This window comes from Pipra filicauda, unplaced genomic scaffold (genome assembly GCF_003945595.2).
Source record: "Pipra filicauda isolate LSUMZ 115617 unplaced genomic scaffold, ASM394559v2 scaffold465_size509821_pilon, whole genome shotgun sequence".
Lineage (NCBI taxonomy): Eukaryota > Metazoa > Chordata > Aves > Passeriformes > Pipridae > Pipra > Pipra filicauda.
The window spans coordinates 380,554-399,496 of record NW_024104604.1 but is presented as its reverse complement, the minus strand read 5'-3'; the positions used below and the strand labels follow the sequence as shown (position 1 = coordinate 399,496).

Sequence of the window (18,943 nt, the reverse complement as noted above, 5' to 3'; positions counted from 1 at the left end):
TTCAACAAGAATTAAAATGTCACACTTTGCACAGAATGGAGCATTACAATTATTGGTGAAACACATTTTTCAAACTTGTTAACACAAAATTAACAATTACATACATCACTTAATTCTATAAGTGCATATCTCTCAAAGTACCCATTAGCCAACCATGCCTAGTTCAGTTTTAATATACATGCAGGCTTTGCAGCACAGAGGGGATGTAACTATGTGAGCGCTGGCACAGTAAACCCTGAAATGGCAAGTGCTATTAAATTGAGATGCAATCACGTTGAAAGGGAAACATTAACAAACAGCAGACAATTGAGAAGAAAATACAGGGCGCTTGTGTTCTAATACATGTGCTTCAAAACCTTATATAACTATTCATTGTCTAGTTCATCTGGCCAGGGGCCCAGTTTGCTCTATGCTATGTTATACTAATTTTATAATAATAAACTGTTACACAAGTTTTATGCAGTCATGCATATGAAGAGGTTGTGGAAGACATTACATTTGATTATCTTTCTAGCAAAGACACCATCTTGAAATTAAAGATAGCCTGGTAGAAGTTTAAAATAGGAAAAAAAAAAAAGGAGAAAAAACCCCCAAGTATGTGGATAAATCATTAAAAAAAACCCCAAACAAACCCAAACAAAAAAATCACAATCCTTTCAAAAAGGTTCTTTTCCTTCCCTGACTATCACCATCACATTATGCATGACAGATGAATACCACTAATCCCATAATACAATGCAAGAATCTGCATGTTTCTGGACTATGCCAGTTAGAAGACAACGTGATTTTTAGAAATGCATGCTTTTTTTTTTTAAAATACACCTTCTTTTCATAAAAACAAAGCAAAATGGTTTACAAAGCCAAAAGGAATGCATGAAATAGCTGGGGTTTAAAACCCCTTTACGTTATTTGTTGCTTTAGCGTGAACCAACATGAACGACTGACGTGCCTTAGTTAAGATTTATTTGTACCACAAAACATTTGTAGGATAGCAGCTGGAAAACTTGGGAATGAGAGAGATGGGGCAAAAAAACATATACAGTACAAACCAGATGCGATCCAGAAAAGTAATTTCATATTCCACATTTGTCTATGGAATTGTCTGAGAATTTTCTGCTGAACATTACTTCCAGGTTTATCACAGTGGTTCAAAACTAGCTATATTTAGTCACTGACCAGTGCCAGAAAGCACTACCAGACTATAGGATCATGGCATATTTTAAGTTTGATATCTCATCGGCCATCAAGGCCAGAAATAAATGCCTGTTATAATCAAAAAGAAAAAAAGTCTCAGACCTCCAAGATACATAAGGGATTTTTTTTCAGCTAAGTCATGAGATATCGACCTCAAAAATCGCATTATTCTGATTACCATTGTGTGACTGATACTTCCCGACCACCCCCTACATATTTTGATTTCAACATTTTAACATCTAATCTAAAAAATCCCACTAAAGCTAGTGAACCAATGTTTTATGTGGGGCCCCTGAGGCACTTCCACATGCAAATACCACCACCACATACCAAAAGCAAAGAGTCAGCAGTCAAGTGGCACTGAAAGTCGATGGGTATAAGAGCAAACCCCAAAAGGCTTTAATGCCAGATTCTGATCTAAATCACATCACTGTCAATTCAAAGTAATTGACTCCTGTGGATTTACATGAGTGGAAAGGAGATCCTAATCTTGTTCTTAACCTTTACCTTTGAAGTAGAGATGATCATAAATCCGGTTTTTCTATCCAACAGGAGAATGTCAGAATTTCATAACTTTCTTCAAAAAGGGGTAGGCAAAAATGTTCTGAGCAGCACTAACAGGCAACTATCAGGCACTTTAATTTTTATGTGTCTAATGAAAAGAAACCAACTGACTATACTTCTACAGATTAAAACTGCAGAAGTTTATATAACCATCTCAAATGGTTTCGACAAGACAGTGTGTCCCACTGAACTGTGGGTCCCAAAGTCCTGAGCTGCTGCAATGGGATAGCCACTGGGGAGACTGTGGAGCAGCACCAAACCTCATCCGGAGAGAAGGACAGGCACAGGACATGGCCACACTAGCTCTGATGTGACAGAGATGATAAAATTCAGTCCTTCCAATCCTAGACTGAGCATTTCATTTCAACCTTTCTGATGAAAAAAGAATTTTAAAAAAAAAGGATAAAAGACCAAAATCCAAACAGGCATATAGTGGCTGTGGGCTGTTACTGTGGAAAAGATTTCCATTCCATTCATTAGCATCTTCCAGTGCTAAAAAAGGCATCAAGAACTTGACTTTCTAGAGTGAGAAAAATCTCCTGTGAGGTAAAAGTTATACTAGAATTAAAATGCAAAATGAGAATAAGTGGGAACCAGGTGGCAATGCCAAGAGAAGAACTGGAGCCAAGCCCCATGTAAGGGGTTTTCCTGGAGCTCAGATCCTGCCCAAACACTTCTATCAAAGGAAACAGGAACGTCATTTATTCTCTAACTGCAGGTGGAACATACGACAAGGTGGCAAAACTTCCCTCAGCCATCAAGAAGTGTTTGTTGACCTTCTATAATTTACTTTAACCATTGTTACATTGTTTTGGTCTAGGCTTCTGAAACTGCAAAAGCCCAACCAGCTGCAGCCTCCTGCAAGCGCTTCTGGCTGCACAACCCAACTCATCTCTGCGTGTGGCTGATGTGCCAGTTGGAGCTCGTTTTTGCTACTTAGGGACTGTTTGATTTTCATGGATCTACGCGCTTGGACCCAGTCAGCGCAGCCCTGACGCCTTCTCCAGCTCACCTGAAATGGGAGCTGATGTTACTGCTCATTCATCTCAGCTTCCTTTGCTCTCCCGAATATTTCTGATGGTTGCTAGGCAACTATTGTTGAATACATGCATGAGGCATTAATTGTCTGAGCACTTTAAAAGAGGAAAATTCTTTAAAACTGAGGACATTGTCATACCAAAAATAGGATATTTCCTTTATGAAGTGGCTGGGAATGTTGATGGCTGCAGTATGTCAGAGGCTAGATGAGTCACCCAGATTACTCACATGCAGCGCAGCAAAAAGCAGCACCTTAGGAGACCTGACTTTATAATAAAGTTTTATTTTAAATTAAGTACTTCAGATCTAGTTTTATCTTTTGACTGTTGTCATTAGGATATCACAGTCCACATTTTCATGAAATTTATGGCATTGGGTCCAGCTGCTGCTACAGTGTTAGAACATACCAAGTGTATCAATTCACTACCTTCTAAACCCAACATGGCAGCAGCAAATACTCCTCTTCGCTACACTTCAAAGAGATACTGTAGTCTCACTGCTGATCCTAAGTGCTCTGTGCTCCTTACCCATAAATGTGGATTTCATTTTATAGGGTCTTTTTTTCCAAAATACATTCCAATGTCATGATCAAGCTCTAAAGACAGTAAACACAGACTTCCATAAATTGACTTAAACTTCTAAACTAAGCAACTGCAAGGATTTGCAGCTAGATAATTTTTAGGGGGTTTTTGTTTTATAACAAACCCATCTCTACCATAACTAAACATTCACAATGTACATGTATTCATCTTAATTACAGGCTGCCTTTCAAAACAACCAGCACAAAAAATCCCCTGAAGAACCATAATTTTTTGGTAAATCAGTTGAACAATTATGGTTCATTGCAAAATCGGGATTCTATAAAAGAATGAGGGCATCTATAATGCTAATTTTGTACCTGGTATTCTGAGCTAAGAGCTGCTCAAGATCCTGGGAATAATCCTTTCCATTTTTCAACCTTGTGCTCTACCTCTGTGAAAGCATGTAATGGGACACAGGCCCAACTCAGCAAAGTTCAGCTGAGGTTTGTAAGATTTGAAGATGAAGGGACTTATTTAATCAACGAAGTGAAAAGTAGAATCATCAGCATCTACTCAAAGTGAATGTGCCACCCCACACCAAAGAGCTGTTTTTCCACTGGGAGTTTAACTTCTACTACAGTTGCAAACCCAGAGTGAAACACGGGAGGGAGATGACAGAGCTGGAAGGTCGCACAGGATCTCTGCTGAAGCAGCGGCAGTGCCTGTGAATGTCACCCGTGTTAGCAGGATGATCACCATTAGCCTTTTCACATATTCTCTTACCCTTTCTGTGGCCTGAAACTGCTGATTTCAAGTAAATTCATTCTCTTCTACTATTCACTTGTTGCTAACACCTGCTTTTAAATTAACATGCTCTTTAAAGCTATTACACAGAAAGGTAAGGTGACTGGAGATGTCCGTGAAGGACACCAGGGAAGACTCATGGAGTCGGTAATGTAAATCTGTAGATGATCCTGCATTATGTTGTTGCACATTTAAATGAGACGCTATTCAGTTACATTTTCCATACTTCACCTGAGCACACAGCCCTTCGTAGAAGTTACTGAAAATGGCCTAAAATTGACCTAAAATTCTCCCTGAGCTGATCTTCCCAACAGAGAATGGGCAAGGGACTGACCAGCCCTCAAGAGACCAGAGCAGAGGAACGCGCTGCCCAGTCAGTGCTCTGAGACAGGAAGTGCTCATGGTGGATGGAGATGGGTAAGGAGAACCAAGGGGACGTGGGGCATCGACAGCCACCACCGTGTATCAGTGAAGACAATGATATTTAGCTCCTAGCACACCAGCTTCCTCCTAGCACTCCAGTTCCTCAGTCTCCAGTCCACAGAGCAGATGCAAAGCTCTGCCTTGTCTAAGTAAGACTGCAAGCAAGTTTTCTGGAGGGTTTCTTTTATTGTATAATGGACACAATATCCAAGCACAAAGTAGCCTTTACTGGCCCAGATGCAACAAATTACATATATTAACACAATTAACAGTTTTTAAGGCCAGAAGGAATTAGTAGGATATTAGTGTCTTGTTTACCTTCTGCAGATACTGCCTATACAAAAGAATGACTACGGGATGAAGACTTCCTTGAGTAAGGATCATGTCTTTTGGAAATCACTCTTGATTTAAAGGATTCAAGCAAAAAAGAACCTATGCTCCTAGCTAAGTTGTTCCCATGGTTAATTAACCCTCGCTGCTAGATAATTGTGCCTTAGTTTCAGCATTAATTTATCTGCCTCCACTTTGAAGCACAGGGCCCTGCTATGTGTCTGTCTGCCAAATTACAGAGACCTCTACTGTCATAGGTCTTTTCTCCTTATGGAAGTACTAAAAGACTGTGACCGGGCCCCTTCTCAGTCTTCCCCTCTCTGCACTAAACGGATTGACATTCTTTAGTCTTCCACTTAAAAGCAGGTTTTCTGTACCACGAATTGCTTTCTGGGTCCTTCCTTAACCCTGTCCAGTATTTCAATACAATGTGCAAAGCACAGGCATCAGAATGGGGCACGAAGTTGAAAGCAGGGGAAAAATCTCTCTAATAAACTCTTCCTGCTCTTCCATGTTCCTCTGCAGCTCATAGTTCAGAATAATACATTTGAGTATTAGCAGTGCAGTTATTCCATGAAATCATATCACCCTTTTTGCAGAAAGCCATCATCATTTGACTGACTTACCAAAAACGTTAGCTCTTAGGGGGTTGATAATGATTTCCTCTAGCATTAGATGCAGCAGCAGTAACACCTCTCTACTACTTCTCTCTATTCCCCTACTTATTAGTCCAAGAATCAGGTTTGGTCTCCTACTCTAGTCAATTGGTCATCTATCATTACTTTCAAGTAATTTATGGCATTAAGACCAACACAGCTGCCCTGAGGCACACAGAAATGCTTGTCTGATCACTAAAAGCCCAAGATACACCTGTATCTAATAACAAGGCCCAAACTTCAGCTGAAATGTAAATTATCACCGCTTCACTCACCTTGGGCCCATAATGGACAATAGAGCAATTAAAAAACCACTACGAGGTTGTAATTGCCAATGATAAACCTACAAAAAAAACCCAAAAAACCAACAAACCACCACTTTTTTTTTTTTTTAATTTGCCTTAATTTCAGTACTTATGTATAAAAACAAAGTCCTAGCAAGAAACTACCAGCACCACTGGCTATCACTGGGAAGATGGATGTTCACACTGTAAAGCCTTGGTACTATCTCCAGTGGGCACAAGCAAAAAGGGATTGCTGAGGTCTTTTAAGCTGTTTGTGTAAATGACAAACTAATTCACATATTGTCTGTGATCTGTCTGATTAGGTTTATGAAGATGCTGACAGGCAATGAGAACTTAGTTAAACAGAACTCACGTCAATAGAGAGAAAAAGCCCTCCTCTGGATCCCCCTTAATGACCTCACTTGATTTCAGAGAGAGAAAACTATAGCAAGAATTTTAATGACCTATTTTGCCTCTTTCGCAATTTGATTTAAAAGCAAATTCACAAAAACCTGGCCACGTGGAATTTAAATTCTGCAGAAGTCTCACCCACCAGCAATTACTACTGCAGTGTTTAAAATTTTAAAACAAACCCAAACCTGAACAAAACACTATTTTCAATTAATTTTCTTACTCTGATTTCTCTCTACATTGCATCATCTCCCAATTACTGTGATTTTGCTGAGTGTGCCAGTTTCTTAAAGACACAGCTATAAAATGTATGGACTAATTGTTGAGCAGAACTGAAGAGCTATTAAAACTGCAATAGTACAGCACTTCCAATGGTAGTCTATTATTTCTACATGATTGGTTTTGTACAGTCCAACTCATGCAGTGAAACTCTTAGATAAATTAACTCCTTCGTTTTGACATAAACATCAAAGGGGGAATTAAAGGAGAATGAACATTATTTTCTGCTGCTATTTTAGACATACTGTTCATAACATCCATGCACGTTCCTGGAAAGTTACAAATTATTTAAATTGAGAAAGCCATTTGCTGTTTTATCAAGTCTGTAATACATAAAATTTGGCTCCAGAATTATCTCATTTTCCCATTTCACGTTTCCCTGTCATCTACATGGCAGAGCATGTTTACAGAACTTTATAACTATAATATACAATTCAGTCATTTCTAAACAGCACTGTAAGAGTAAGTCTGAAATGTACACATTTTAAAGATTTCTTAGTGAACACCAAACCCTTTCCCAGCTGTTTTAAATTTTGAATCTCCCAATAAATGAATAACATACTAAAAAAGCAAACAAGATCTGACATTATTTAGTCTAAGTTTCTAAAATGGCATAACATCTGTAGCTAAAAACAATTTTGAATAACTATATTTAACTAGAGCAGTATTCTATTATTCATAGCTCATTTTCCTTACAGACTAGGGGACTTAATGTGGTGTTCAAACATTTCAAACATTTCTTTTAATTGTTTAGTCCTTCCAACAGCCACAAAAAGGGGGAAAAATGTTCACTCATATCTTTTATATATATTCATGTGACCAACCCATGATCTCAGTTAAGTGCCACAACTGTTCATTAACACACATAACAGCCCCCCAGTCAGCACTGCGAGCTTTGAAACCATGCCAGGAGCAGGGGCTCAACAAATGGCACTTTGACCTTTTCACTACTAACTTCAATCTTCATTAAAATCTCTACGAGGTCAGCTCTGTCTCCCTCTTTTACCATCTTTTATGGGCTCCCGAAATACCGAATATTCATTCATTAAACGGAAAAGTTTGTTACATTCTTACGTAAGGATAGATTCCCCTTTCACATGCAATCGGGTTGTGAAATGCCTTTGATTGAAAAAGAGAACGAAACACCCCCTCCCCCTGCCAAACAACTCTAAATTCAGATTGCTCACTCATTTCCAGGGAAATCAAGCATGCTGCCTAATATTAAAAAATCTCACGGCATCCAGGCAAGTTTAACTCCATTTTATGTTCCCCTTATTAAATTTCACCCTAGCAACATACGAAATGCTCACCCTGCTCTTTGCTCGCTTTTTTAGTTTCATGTTTGCATCTTCACATCTTCAGTCTGTGCATTGACAGGGGGACAGAAAACTGATTTTTTTTTTGCCCAGTAGGGTTTCAGTTCCTTACAATAAAGTCACCAAAACCAGCAGTCCCATGGAGAAAAATGCAACTAGAGACAAATAGAGGCTTTGATCATTTTTATGGTGCTCAAACACAGATTTGGGGGTGGGGGAAGAGAGAGAAATCATGTAATCATGTCTTTTTTTTTTTCTTTTTTTTTTCTTTTCCTACCAGTAATGAAATAATTATGCATCAAGAAAAAAAAGAAACAACAGAAAAAGTTCATGTGAGTCATTTATGTGTTTTCATTCTTTGTGTAAACTTTCTGGCACATCCTATATGCTTCATTTCTTGCTTTAAATAAGTAAGTGCTGGAAAATATGCACAGAATTTGGAACCAAGGGGAATGACACATTAATTTGCTTTGTTTGCATTTTCCAAGTTTGAAATGAAACTTCAAGGAAACCTAAAACTCTCCTGCAACCTTTAATTTCTCCCCCCAACCTGCCCCCACTTCACCCACGGATTATCTAGAAGGTATAAACTATTCATTTAAGCGGCACAGTGAAGTATCATCATTAGGTGGCTTAGTTGCCTGGGATACTCCTATCAGCCTGACCAGTGGGGAACCTCCCAAGAGTGAGCTTCGAAGGGGGAAAAGTAAACAAAGTAATGAGTAACAGTTACAGCTCCTTAAAATGTGTACATTAACCTCGCTATTGGGAAACTATTTGCTTTTTAGAGGCAGAACCCTCTGATTGAAATAATGATAAATATTTTGGAAATTCCTTCTGAAGCCAAAATGAAATTACCCAAGTGCGCTCCCAGAGAACAAAGCTTTTTAGTGTACCTTCAAATGAATTCAGGTAAGTTTACAAATGGCCTATACCTAAAAGACCATTAACTAAAATTACATTTGTTTTTATTGAAAGACAGCCTCAAGTGCTGACATGTAATATATGACATGTGATACATAATAATACTCTTAAACCAGTTCTGACATAATATCTCCCTAGGCATAATAACCACAAATGACTGCTTTAGTTAAGAACTAGCCAGAAGCAAAATAGATCCACGTAAAAGTAGCTTTAACCATAAATACCTCAACAATATTTTATGTCACTTTGTAAAAAAGTTAAAGGAGTCCCATAATAATTAACAACAAAAACTTCATGTTCTTTACTATTGTATAGTGGTTGTGAAAGGTTATTTCATAGTCCCGCAGATGCCAATGCTGTAAATTATGCAGGCACCAAGAAGCATTAAGGAGAAATAATAGCAATTTAAACTAAGGCTGACGTAATTCGTGATAAACAGTCACTGGAAAATATTACAATGTTGTCTTTTTTGAGTGGGTTTAATCAGAAGAATGTGACCATATTCTGACATAAACCACCTCACTTTTCCATTATACGGGAATGGGAATGGGGGCCCTTCCGTGGACACAAAGGTCTCCCATGCTTGCTGCCGCTGCTGAGCCCTGGAACCTCAAGGATGCTGCTTGCCAGGTTTGGGATGCTGGTGGACTGAAAATTCTGAGACAGCTCAGGAGTCTGGGCAGGCCTGGTGGTCCAAGGGAGGCACCAAAACCAGGGGAACACATACTGTAAAATCGATGGCTCCAGACATGAGAACATCTATGATGGTCATGGCTCACGTCCACCATGAACGTAGCTTAGGTTACTTTTCTCTATAATCACAAGTGATTCTGACAGCTGAATTGCAAAATTAACCATCGAGTGGAAATCTTATACAGGAGGAGTTAGTAATTTATATCTACAATCATTTATTGCATGGACACCCATAAAACAGACGTGTGCGTAAGAGATGACAAAAGACACGGGATGAGTTACATTTATCAGGCACAGAAGAGCAGCTCACTTGCAAACCCTTTGTTTGCTGGAACTGTACATTCGATTCTCTGCCAAACTCTGCCTGGTAAAACATGTAAACCCCACAACACCATCACATAGTCAACAAGTTAAAAATTAAAAAGCAGTTAAAAGTGCCAGTGAGAAGTGGGCACAGCCAGGCTCTCAGCAGTGCCACGGGCCCTTGTAGCAGTGAGGACATCTCACCTCCCGTCCCGTGAGAGCCCCAAAGCTGTCCCCGCCCAGGCCATCCTGGACACCCCACGGTTCACAGCCCTGATGCCTCCTCAAGCAGCCGGGTCACAGCCACACGCAGCACCTGGCCCTCCACTCAGCATCTGCTGCCTTCCTCAGGGCAGCAGGAACATGCAACACAAATTAAATCAGTGTCCTTCATAAAGGAGTTCTGATTATAAAGTGAAAAATAATCTATCTTAATATTTATCCTGGTTACAACCGTGGTTGCTAGTGAAAACGCACTTAAAAAAAAAGAGTAGAAGCTAACAGCATTTGTTTCTATTGAAGTTCTTGCAGACAGGAAGGTATTTTATCTTACTTTACTACACTTTACTCATGTTCACTTAGCTTGCTGTTAACATTGGGTGAGATTCTGTCCTTGGTTAACTGGTGAAAATCTTGAGTAACAGCCACAGAAGTGGATCGAGTTATGTTGGATTTACGCCACTAAGTAAGGCCTTATCAGTGCCTTTTTGCTTTGAGTATACAAATATTTTATGCATTTCAATGAGTGACAGAATGCAAAACTTGCAAATATTTATTTTTAGATGTATGGGGAAAAAGCAATTAGAGCTAAAAATGTTAAGAATGAAGAAATCACTTAACAGAAGCAATTATGTTGGGCACATAAACAGCTCTGCCTTCAGACATTTTATTCAAATGCTGCAGAGCACATTAGAAAATATCAATTGTTTAAAAAAACTGTAAGTATTTTTTCATAACTGAAAAATCAATCATTATAAACAACATCTGGGGATCATTAATATCTTGCTTCACAGTTGAATTATCAAAATAAGAAAGAGGTCTGACCAGAATCCAGAACATTTCCAGATTTGCTTTTTCAAGCTAAAAGCTTATGTTTGCACATTTGCAGAGGTGATTTGGGAGGGAAGAGGAAATGTACATTTATCTATATTGTATATAGCACTATTATGCATTAATTGTTACTTCCCCTTCAGCTATGTCCTGTTTTTGTTTTGAGAGACCTAAAATTTGAAATATTTAGCTAAGCCACCCTGCCCAGGACCTTGGAAAAGATTTGCATATTTTTCAGACTGCTGGAGATGCCACCGTAAAGCTCCATCTAAGGAGGTCCCAGTATCCACGCTAATAAAAAGTCTCCTTACTCTTCCTATTGCATTTCTAAATGCTTTAAACATTCCAGTCTGTGCAGAGAAGCACTAACATCAATCCCACTCTAACATCACGTCTGTATTAAAACAAAGAAGCCCGAAGCATCTATATGGAAACTTCTGTTTTTCTGAATTTCACTGATATAAATTATCCTGCAGGTAGCCAAAACAGTCAATAGCAATAATGGTGATACTTCATATCAGCTGAAAAGCATTCAAAAAACACCCATACAAGCGTAAGTACAAATTTTGTACTAGAGCTAGTAGTTTAAAAAGAAAAGCCACATTTGACTCACACAAATAAAGTCACCAACAAGAAAACTGTATTTCATTTAGACTGGAAACATTCTTTTGTCCTTTTTTTTTTTTTTTTTAAGTCTCATTCCCTGCCAAGGTTTTATTTTGTTATGTTTTTCCCCTAAACAACTGATTTTATCTGTGAGTCACAAACTTCTGTAAACTGAGATGCATAATGAGAAGACAGACCAAATTTCAGCTATACCAGGACTAATGGTACCATTCTATACCCTGAAGTCATCAGCTTTCATCCCACACAATTTTTCTGGCACATGACCTATCCCTAAAGAGTCCTTTCTCCTTCATGGCGCTGTCCTGCCATGGCTTCCCTGGTCAGTGACAAGACAGAAGGTAAGTCCTTTTGAAATCGTTGGCTCAGAAACACCAGTGCCTGGGAGGACTGGTAAGTCACCCCTCATTCCTAACCACTCCTTGCCAGTTCTGGAAGTGAGAGAAACTGCTTTCTTCATTGTTTTACAGGGACAGATGACTTATTGAAGGTTTGGAGGTTTGCTTTGTTTTTAATGTAGATTAATTTTCCCCTAGCAAGTAATATATCATTGAGTTTGGGCTAGGGAGAGGAGGTAAGTGGGGACTGCAATGCCCTTTTACACACAGTTTTTTTTCAATGAGAAATTCCTGTTGCATTGCTCGTGATATGGTAAAATGAAGGCTTAATTTTTCAGAGGAAAAAATTATATTAATACCACAGCAGGATGTAGTTCTCTCATTCTCTCACCTTTCTGGTATGAATTTTTTTATAAAAAATTGGCCTTTATATGTAAAATCAAAACTTTTAACCTTCTTTTGAGGGTGAGCATATGTTTACAGTACCCCAGAGACCAAACAGCTTGTTTAATGGCATACTGGACCCAGCATGCTATAAAAAGAATGATTCAAAACTTATCACATAGATTTTAAAAATCGAGAGGAAATGACTGTATTTAGTTTTCTCTCACACTCCTGTTTATAGCAAAAGCAACCCCATGCTCACAAAACAAAAGACAGACTTCTGGTTCATCTTTAGCAGGTAGGATTTATAATATTTATCTAGCAAAGCCCCATGATAAATCCCTCTGTGAGAGATTTGCACCTGGTGAAGCTGATGGAGCCGTAGAAATCCATCATCATCCAAGCACCTGAACTTCCTGATTCTAAGCTGCACGCCTGTTCCCACTGCCCTGTGAGTCCCCAGGCCTGAAGGAAGTGGAGGTTGGGCTGACAGACACATCTGTGTTTTTGTAGGGCCCACATGCATTTGGCAACACAGCCCACAGCTGGATCACGAAGGATCCACACTCGTCAATGTGCCCTGGAAGCCACTCCATACCATGGAGCTGGCACAAGCCTGGTAGGACAAGTCACCTTCCTCAGACAAGCAAACATAAAGGACATGTGCTGCTCTAGCAACAAGTGCACACTGATTTAATGCCCAGTGACCTTCAGATAGACCTTCTGAACACTCACAGGCAGCTTTGCCTCCAGCTAGAGCTCTTTGGTCTGTAATGAAAATTATTAGGAACCTTGTTTTTTCATTCCTTCTCTCTTGCAGCATGTATGACCACACAGCAGATGCCAGTAAATTATATGCATTTACAAAAGTTATTCAGTAACAGTAACCCAAGCAGCTGATAAATGCAAAGGATTTTGAAAAATGTCTTGAGCTGAAGAGAAATAAATTATTCATTTTCATTGTTCATGTTCATTTCATTATCCACCTGGACTGCTTCACCTCTAATTGCTCTTCTTTCAGGAGGGGAACACGTGTACACTGACTGCGGTCATAGCCAGGAACTTGGGCCATCGAGACATCCAAGCATGGTTTATGTCTTCTGCTTTCTGAACAGAAGCAAGCCTTTGAGCCTATTTGCATTCTGGAGGGGAACCCTCCAAGGCAGTTAGATTAATCAGTAGTTGTATTAACAAGAATGGGAGCAGGAGGCTTCCCACTCACAGCAGTCTTTCCTCTGTAAATGGAAAGCAAGTCCTTCCCTGGCAGGCTACAATGAGATGGATGCAAATGTTTGAGCCTTCCAGCTGCTGAGCTGTTTCCTCAGCTCCAGCAGCCCCCTAGATGGGAAGTGGTGGCACTCTGAAGCAAGGCAAAGGAGAATGAGAAAAGGACTGTGCAAGAAAATTGGTCCTGAATATTCCTGGCCAAACCCCTTGGGCATGTGCCATACAGCAGTGCACAGGCAGGACACAGGTTGGCACAGGCAGATGTGGTGTCAGCAGCAGCACTGGCTGTGGTAGCCCAAGCTGAAGCTGGAGGGGAAGCTTAGCACAGCCTGAGCCTTATGGAAGTTCTCTGGAAACACAGAGAACATCCACCTGGGAATGCCCAAAGCATTGCAGCATCTCTTCCAGCCGTATCTGTGGGAGTTTACAGACAGCATCTACATACACCTTCTACTTTAAAAAGTCCCACACCAAAACAGCATTATTTATTGTCAACAAAACTTAATTTTTCTGCTTCATTTCCTGCCTTTTTTTTTTTGTTAAACCCTACAGAAGAGGGAAAAATAGGCAGGGAAGTATGAAAAGAAGTCAGAACAAAATGGTTTTTGTTATAAATCTATAATGAAAGTAAAAAGACTATTTCCTGGAAAAGCATTTCTCTCTATGAAAACTGCCTAACAAGGACAACAGCTGGGGCTCTCTGTAAAGGTGTTTCTGGTATCTCACTTGTGACATGCTGTATCTATTGCACAGTACTCCAACATGCAGAGAACGTGTAACACTTTCCCCAGCAGCAAGGTTTCTGAAGAAGACCTGGTATCCATATCAGAAACCAGTGCTTCCCACATAAAGACATCAATAGACTGTACTTCCTAAATTCTGTATTCACTTTAGAGTTGGGAAAATTTCAGGCAATGATGAAACACACACTCCTATCTTGTTCCTTCTGTAGCCTTCTTTCATCTCTAAGGTAAAAAATAACCTTCAAATTAAATGTGTACTGGAACTCCTTACAGATACCTTTTCAGAATTTTAGTCACACTTCTGTAATCTGGTATCCCCTCAGATTTGACTGATAAATACCAGTGCCTTAGAGCAATCCATTTATCTACTGTCCCAGCCTGCCTCTGTTTAGCCTTACCAGTCATCGCTTTCCACACGTGACATCAATCTACGTGGTATCAATGTAAACTGTTTGTATAACAAAGTGTGGTACATTTTATTGTCCTGCCAGCAAGGAAATGGATAAAATAGTATTTTGCCTGTTGTCTTCAACAAAGGTAGTATAACTGACACTGTACATTTTGCAATACAGATAGGGAACCACACATTGGTCAGTTTTTTCTTCCTAACACAGCAGGGTTTACAAGTTTTACCACATCATTATTTTCATAACAAATACTTTGAAACAGTAGTTTTGTGGGGGTTTTTTTGTTTGGTTTTGTTTTTTGTTTTTAATAGGGATTTAAAAAAATCTGCTTCTTAAACCAAACTAAATTTTAAATACATATTATTCATTACTATGGCTAAGGTGTCTGTAGCTCTGGTTTGATAATGAGATAATTGCCTTGCAAAGGTCAAGAGAATGGTATAGTTTGCTTTCAGAGACTGAACAAAGCACTTGCTATGGTTCACTAAGCATAGTTTCTGCATCACTCCGCATCTCTTTGATTCATCTATTACTAATAATCCATGATACAGTTACATTATGGATCCAACTATTTCAACAAACCTGTAATCAAGGAATGACCCTGAATAAAATACTCCACAGAAAGCAGATGGTAGACTCATCAAACGCCTTCAAGCCTAAAATAACCTTTCCCATATAAAAAGGAGAGTCAATTAAAACTGAACTTTATATTCTAAGCTGGAGCTCAGAGTAAATAAAAATCAACATGATACTATTGTGTTTATTGGACCAAACTTCCAGGGCATTTCATTCATTTTTTTTCACCGCCCCCACCCCCTAAGAGCAACCAACACTTTTATTCATAGTTCATTCAAAGCCTGTAATGTTTTGTGTGAGTGTGAGCAGACTTGACAGTTTGGGCCTGATCCTGAAAAAGCTTGACAGCACAAAACTAAAACTACTCCCAGCAGTCATGTGCTCCAGTGGCAATACCATGTGAGGAAGGCTCTCATCTGCCTGTTGGGAATGGAGTAGTAGAGCAGCACAGGAGCACCATCGTACAAAATGCCCCAATGCCACAGGTTGGGTCAGTGCTTCTCTGCCAAGACAACAAGGCCTGAACTGGGCACCAAGCTCATAGCCAGCATGCTTGAGTTTGGAAAAACAGAGAGAGGACTCTCCCATCACAGGAATCACTGAAGCCCTTCGCTCTCATTCTCATTATTATACGTTAAACGCATAACCAGAAATTTGCCCTCTAAGAGACCACAAGAGCTTCCTTGCAGAGATGTAGGGGTCTCACATAGTGGTGTACCCAACACTGTGCACACAGACTTTTCTAGCACTAGCTGCAGTGCTCATCCATCTGGTGATATGGGTAATAAAACTTCATTTCCCAGCCTGGGTACACTGCTAACGAAACTACCCTGCATCCATCACTGGAGTTACCCGGGCTGTCTACAGGAGGTGCATTCTGCCACACACTCGCAGCACATCCACTGTCCTTGGGTCGATCTGACACCAAAAACAAAACGTGTGAAATCACCTGGCTGCTATCAGGTGTCAAATCTTGCAGTTCTCTCTGAAACACACCAGCTACAGCCAATATTTGTGCAGGGCCCTGGGAGCGTAAGCACGGCTAGTGAGTGCTCTGCAACAGCGACTGGATGCACAGGGACTCTCTCCTATTTTGCATTTTTTAGCATATTGCACCAATAATGACTTTTAAAAAACCCCAACACACTTTGTAAAGCTTCTGGAAAGACATAGGCTATAGGTGAATCGTTAAGGTAGGTGAATTTCAAACCCAGACAAGGTATCCTTTCACTCATACCAAGTAACTGTGCTACATCCTCTACTTACGTAACATATCTTTGTTTGTGATAAACTGAAGTTGCAATACTGAGATCACCGGTGGCTAGAAGCCTTAAGTCTCAAAGAGGAAAGAGCACATTTGGTATTTAACATTTCAATCACAAATAGCATTGGTTCACTTCAAAGGAATCACATCTTCCCTTTGGAAACCAGTGGACACTTAAAAAGACACGTCTTTACTCGAGAGACGTAGAAAATAGTTGTAACATGACTTACCAAACTCATCACATATACTTTCATTTTCTATTAGGGTGGGGTGATCAAATGTATCCCGGCAATAAAAGATTTGGGGGTTCTTGCTTGTTACTGCAATGCCTCCAAGGGCTAAAACAAACTGGTCTGTTAGTATTGAGGAAGGTTTGTCCTGAATGCGCTTTAACATGGAACGGTATCGACAGTACTGGGGGTAGCTGAGAATCAGCAGGTTTGAATCTTCGTCATCCTCACCTGGAAAAACAGGAAAAAGAAAAACCTCTTAGTATGTCAGAAAAATAAAAAACTCAAGTATCTCAGAAAATGCACAGCCCGCAGTTCAGTCTTTTCTCAAGGCCTATCTTTTATAGCACAGTTTGGAAAGAAAGGTTAAATATAGAAATTTAAAGGTTAAAAATAGAAGCTTAAAGAAAGTTTATTAAAACAGCTTAATTTCTAGCTTTCTGTTCAGTTCTCCCATGCTTACTCACAAGGACTACCTGGATGAGCAAGAAAACACTGCTCTGCCAAAGCTGGCCAAGGGCCTGAATGAAAGCATTCTCCATACTTTGCCAATTTGGCTGCTTTGATAGAAATATTATCTGTCATTTTCACTCGGTTCCCCACACAGCTTTACTGCACTCATGTTTACAGCAGCTAACATCTTTTAAAAATAATAATATACAAGCCCCAGAGCATACAGCTATTAACTCTGCTTTGAAGTACCTGGCACTGGTACTACCAAGGGGCCCCTTGGCCAGGGAGGTGGGCTGGTCTGACCTGGTCATTGTTGCTAAATCACAACAGGTGGAAGTAACTTTCCTCACATTAACTGCAAATGCAGCAGGACTCAATAAAACACCTACAGAGCATAACGAGCAAATGAATTTTAGACCAGCTGGTACTGCTGAAATGTGGGCTCAAAATGTAAAGCAATCTAGAGCTCAGACCTTTCCATTCCTCCAGGTTTTAGATGACATTATGGGTAAAGGCAGCAGATTTTGTAATATCACAATCAAGTGTCATCATATGATAACCAGCAGGAAACCCAAGAGCAAAAAAACCCAACCACAGATGTAAACATGAGAAATTTCTCATTTGCAGGTATGCAAGCCAGTATTTAACAGCACTTCTTCTTATGTTCATTTATCTCCTCAGAGCATGTCTTTCCAAGTATGTCAATAAAGACAAAGTAAGAGCATTCACTTTACCTTTTCTGCTGTACTCTGATAACTGAATAACTAAGCTATTTCTTCTTCCAGAGACAAAAGGTCTACTGTTTAATCCCATTACCAATCCTGAAATCATCATTCTTACCCTTAAAGTAAAAATCACTTCAGACACTGAGAGAAATGTCAGATCAGTTCTCCCCAACTAAATACGATGGCACAACTCATCTAGATTCGTGTGAGGCAATGGAAATGTTGACACACAAAAGGCTAAATTTTAAGAAGTCTCTGGAAGCAGATATATCACCTAGAATGTCATCACTGCAGACAAATGCAATGCCCCAAAAAAAAAAAATCAACACGGCAGACGCACTTGTGAAGTACTGTTTTTACAAGCACAGCTCCTGAAAGCCATCACTTTTAAAAACTCAGAACTCTCCCCACCATTCTGATGTAGGTGGGGAGATAAAACAATTCATGTAAAAACAAAAAAAAAGAAAAAAAGAGTATGAGTAATACATTTTGGTAAACAGCACTGACATTACTTTTCTAGGAAAATAAAATTTATGGCCCTAAACCCTCTTCTGGTCAATAAGGATGTGGTCATGCTTTTCTTCGTTTCAACAAGTATCCCATAAGCCTACACAACAGCACGATTGAGCCCACTGCTCCTGGGAATAAGGCTGTCTCTTCTTTATTAGGAAACTCTAAAAATCAGATCAGGAAAACTGTTCTAGGAATTAACAAGCACATGTTCTGTCCCTCAGCTCCTTCAAGAGTTTCACGTACGCCTGCCTGACAGTTATTACTACTTTATACCTTTGTGTAGATAGCAGTGAGCTGAATCTGTTGATCTGACAGCACTTTTCATATGCCAGGATGTGGTCAGCTTTTTAAACAGGGTGTATATAAATGTATGTCCCACGTGCCTTTGTAGTAAACCATTAGTTTCTAGACAAATGTGCTGTAAGTCCCTGCACAGAATCACACAAACTTTGTACCCCTGACAACTGACGACTTAACTCAAACCCCTGGTATAAATTAAAATCAAGTAATTTTTTACAGGATCACTTTTATACATGCTTGTGAAACTCCAATGAGTACTTTATGATGCTTTTTTTTTCTTTTTTTCACTCCAGTTCAATAAATACATCTAAGAATGAACAAAGGCTGAATAAACCGAAGATTTGTTTAGTGAAAGGCAAATAGAGTGTT

At 39.6% G+C, this 18,943-nt stretch overlaps 1 protein-coding gene across 3 annotated transcripts in view; it reads right to left on the bottom strand.

Moving 5' to 3' along the window:
* ARID5B (AT-rich interaction domain 5B) overlaps window positions 1-18,943 on the bottom strand; it is a 116,010-nt gene that overhangs the window by 52,610 nt on the left and 44,457 nt on the right. For all 3 annotated transcript variants that reach the window (XM_027714414.2, XM_039386119.1, XM_027714412.2), the window contains one exon: window positions 16,584-16,814. In XM_027714414.2, the coding sequence (XP_027570215.1) occupies window positions 16,584-16,814 (231 nt within the window). The remainder of the gene's footprint in view (window positions 1-16,583; window positions 16,815-18,943) is intronic.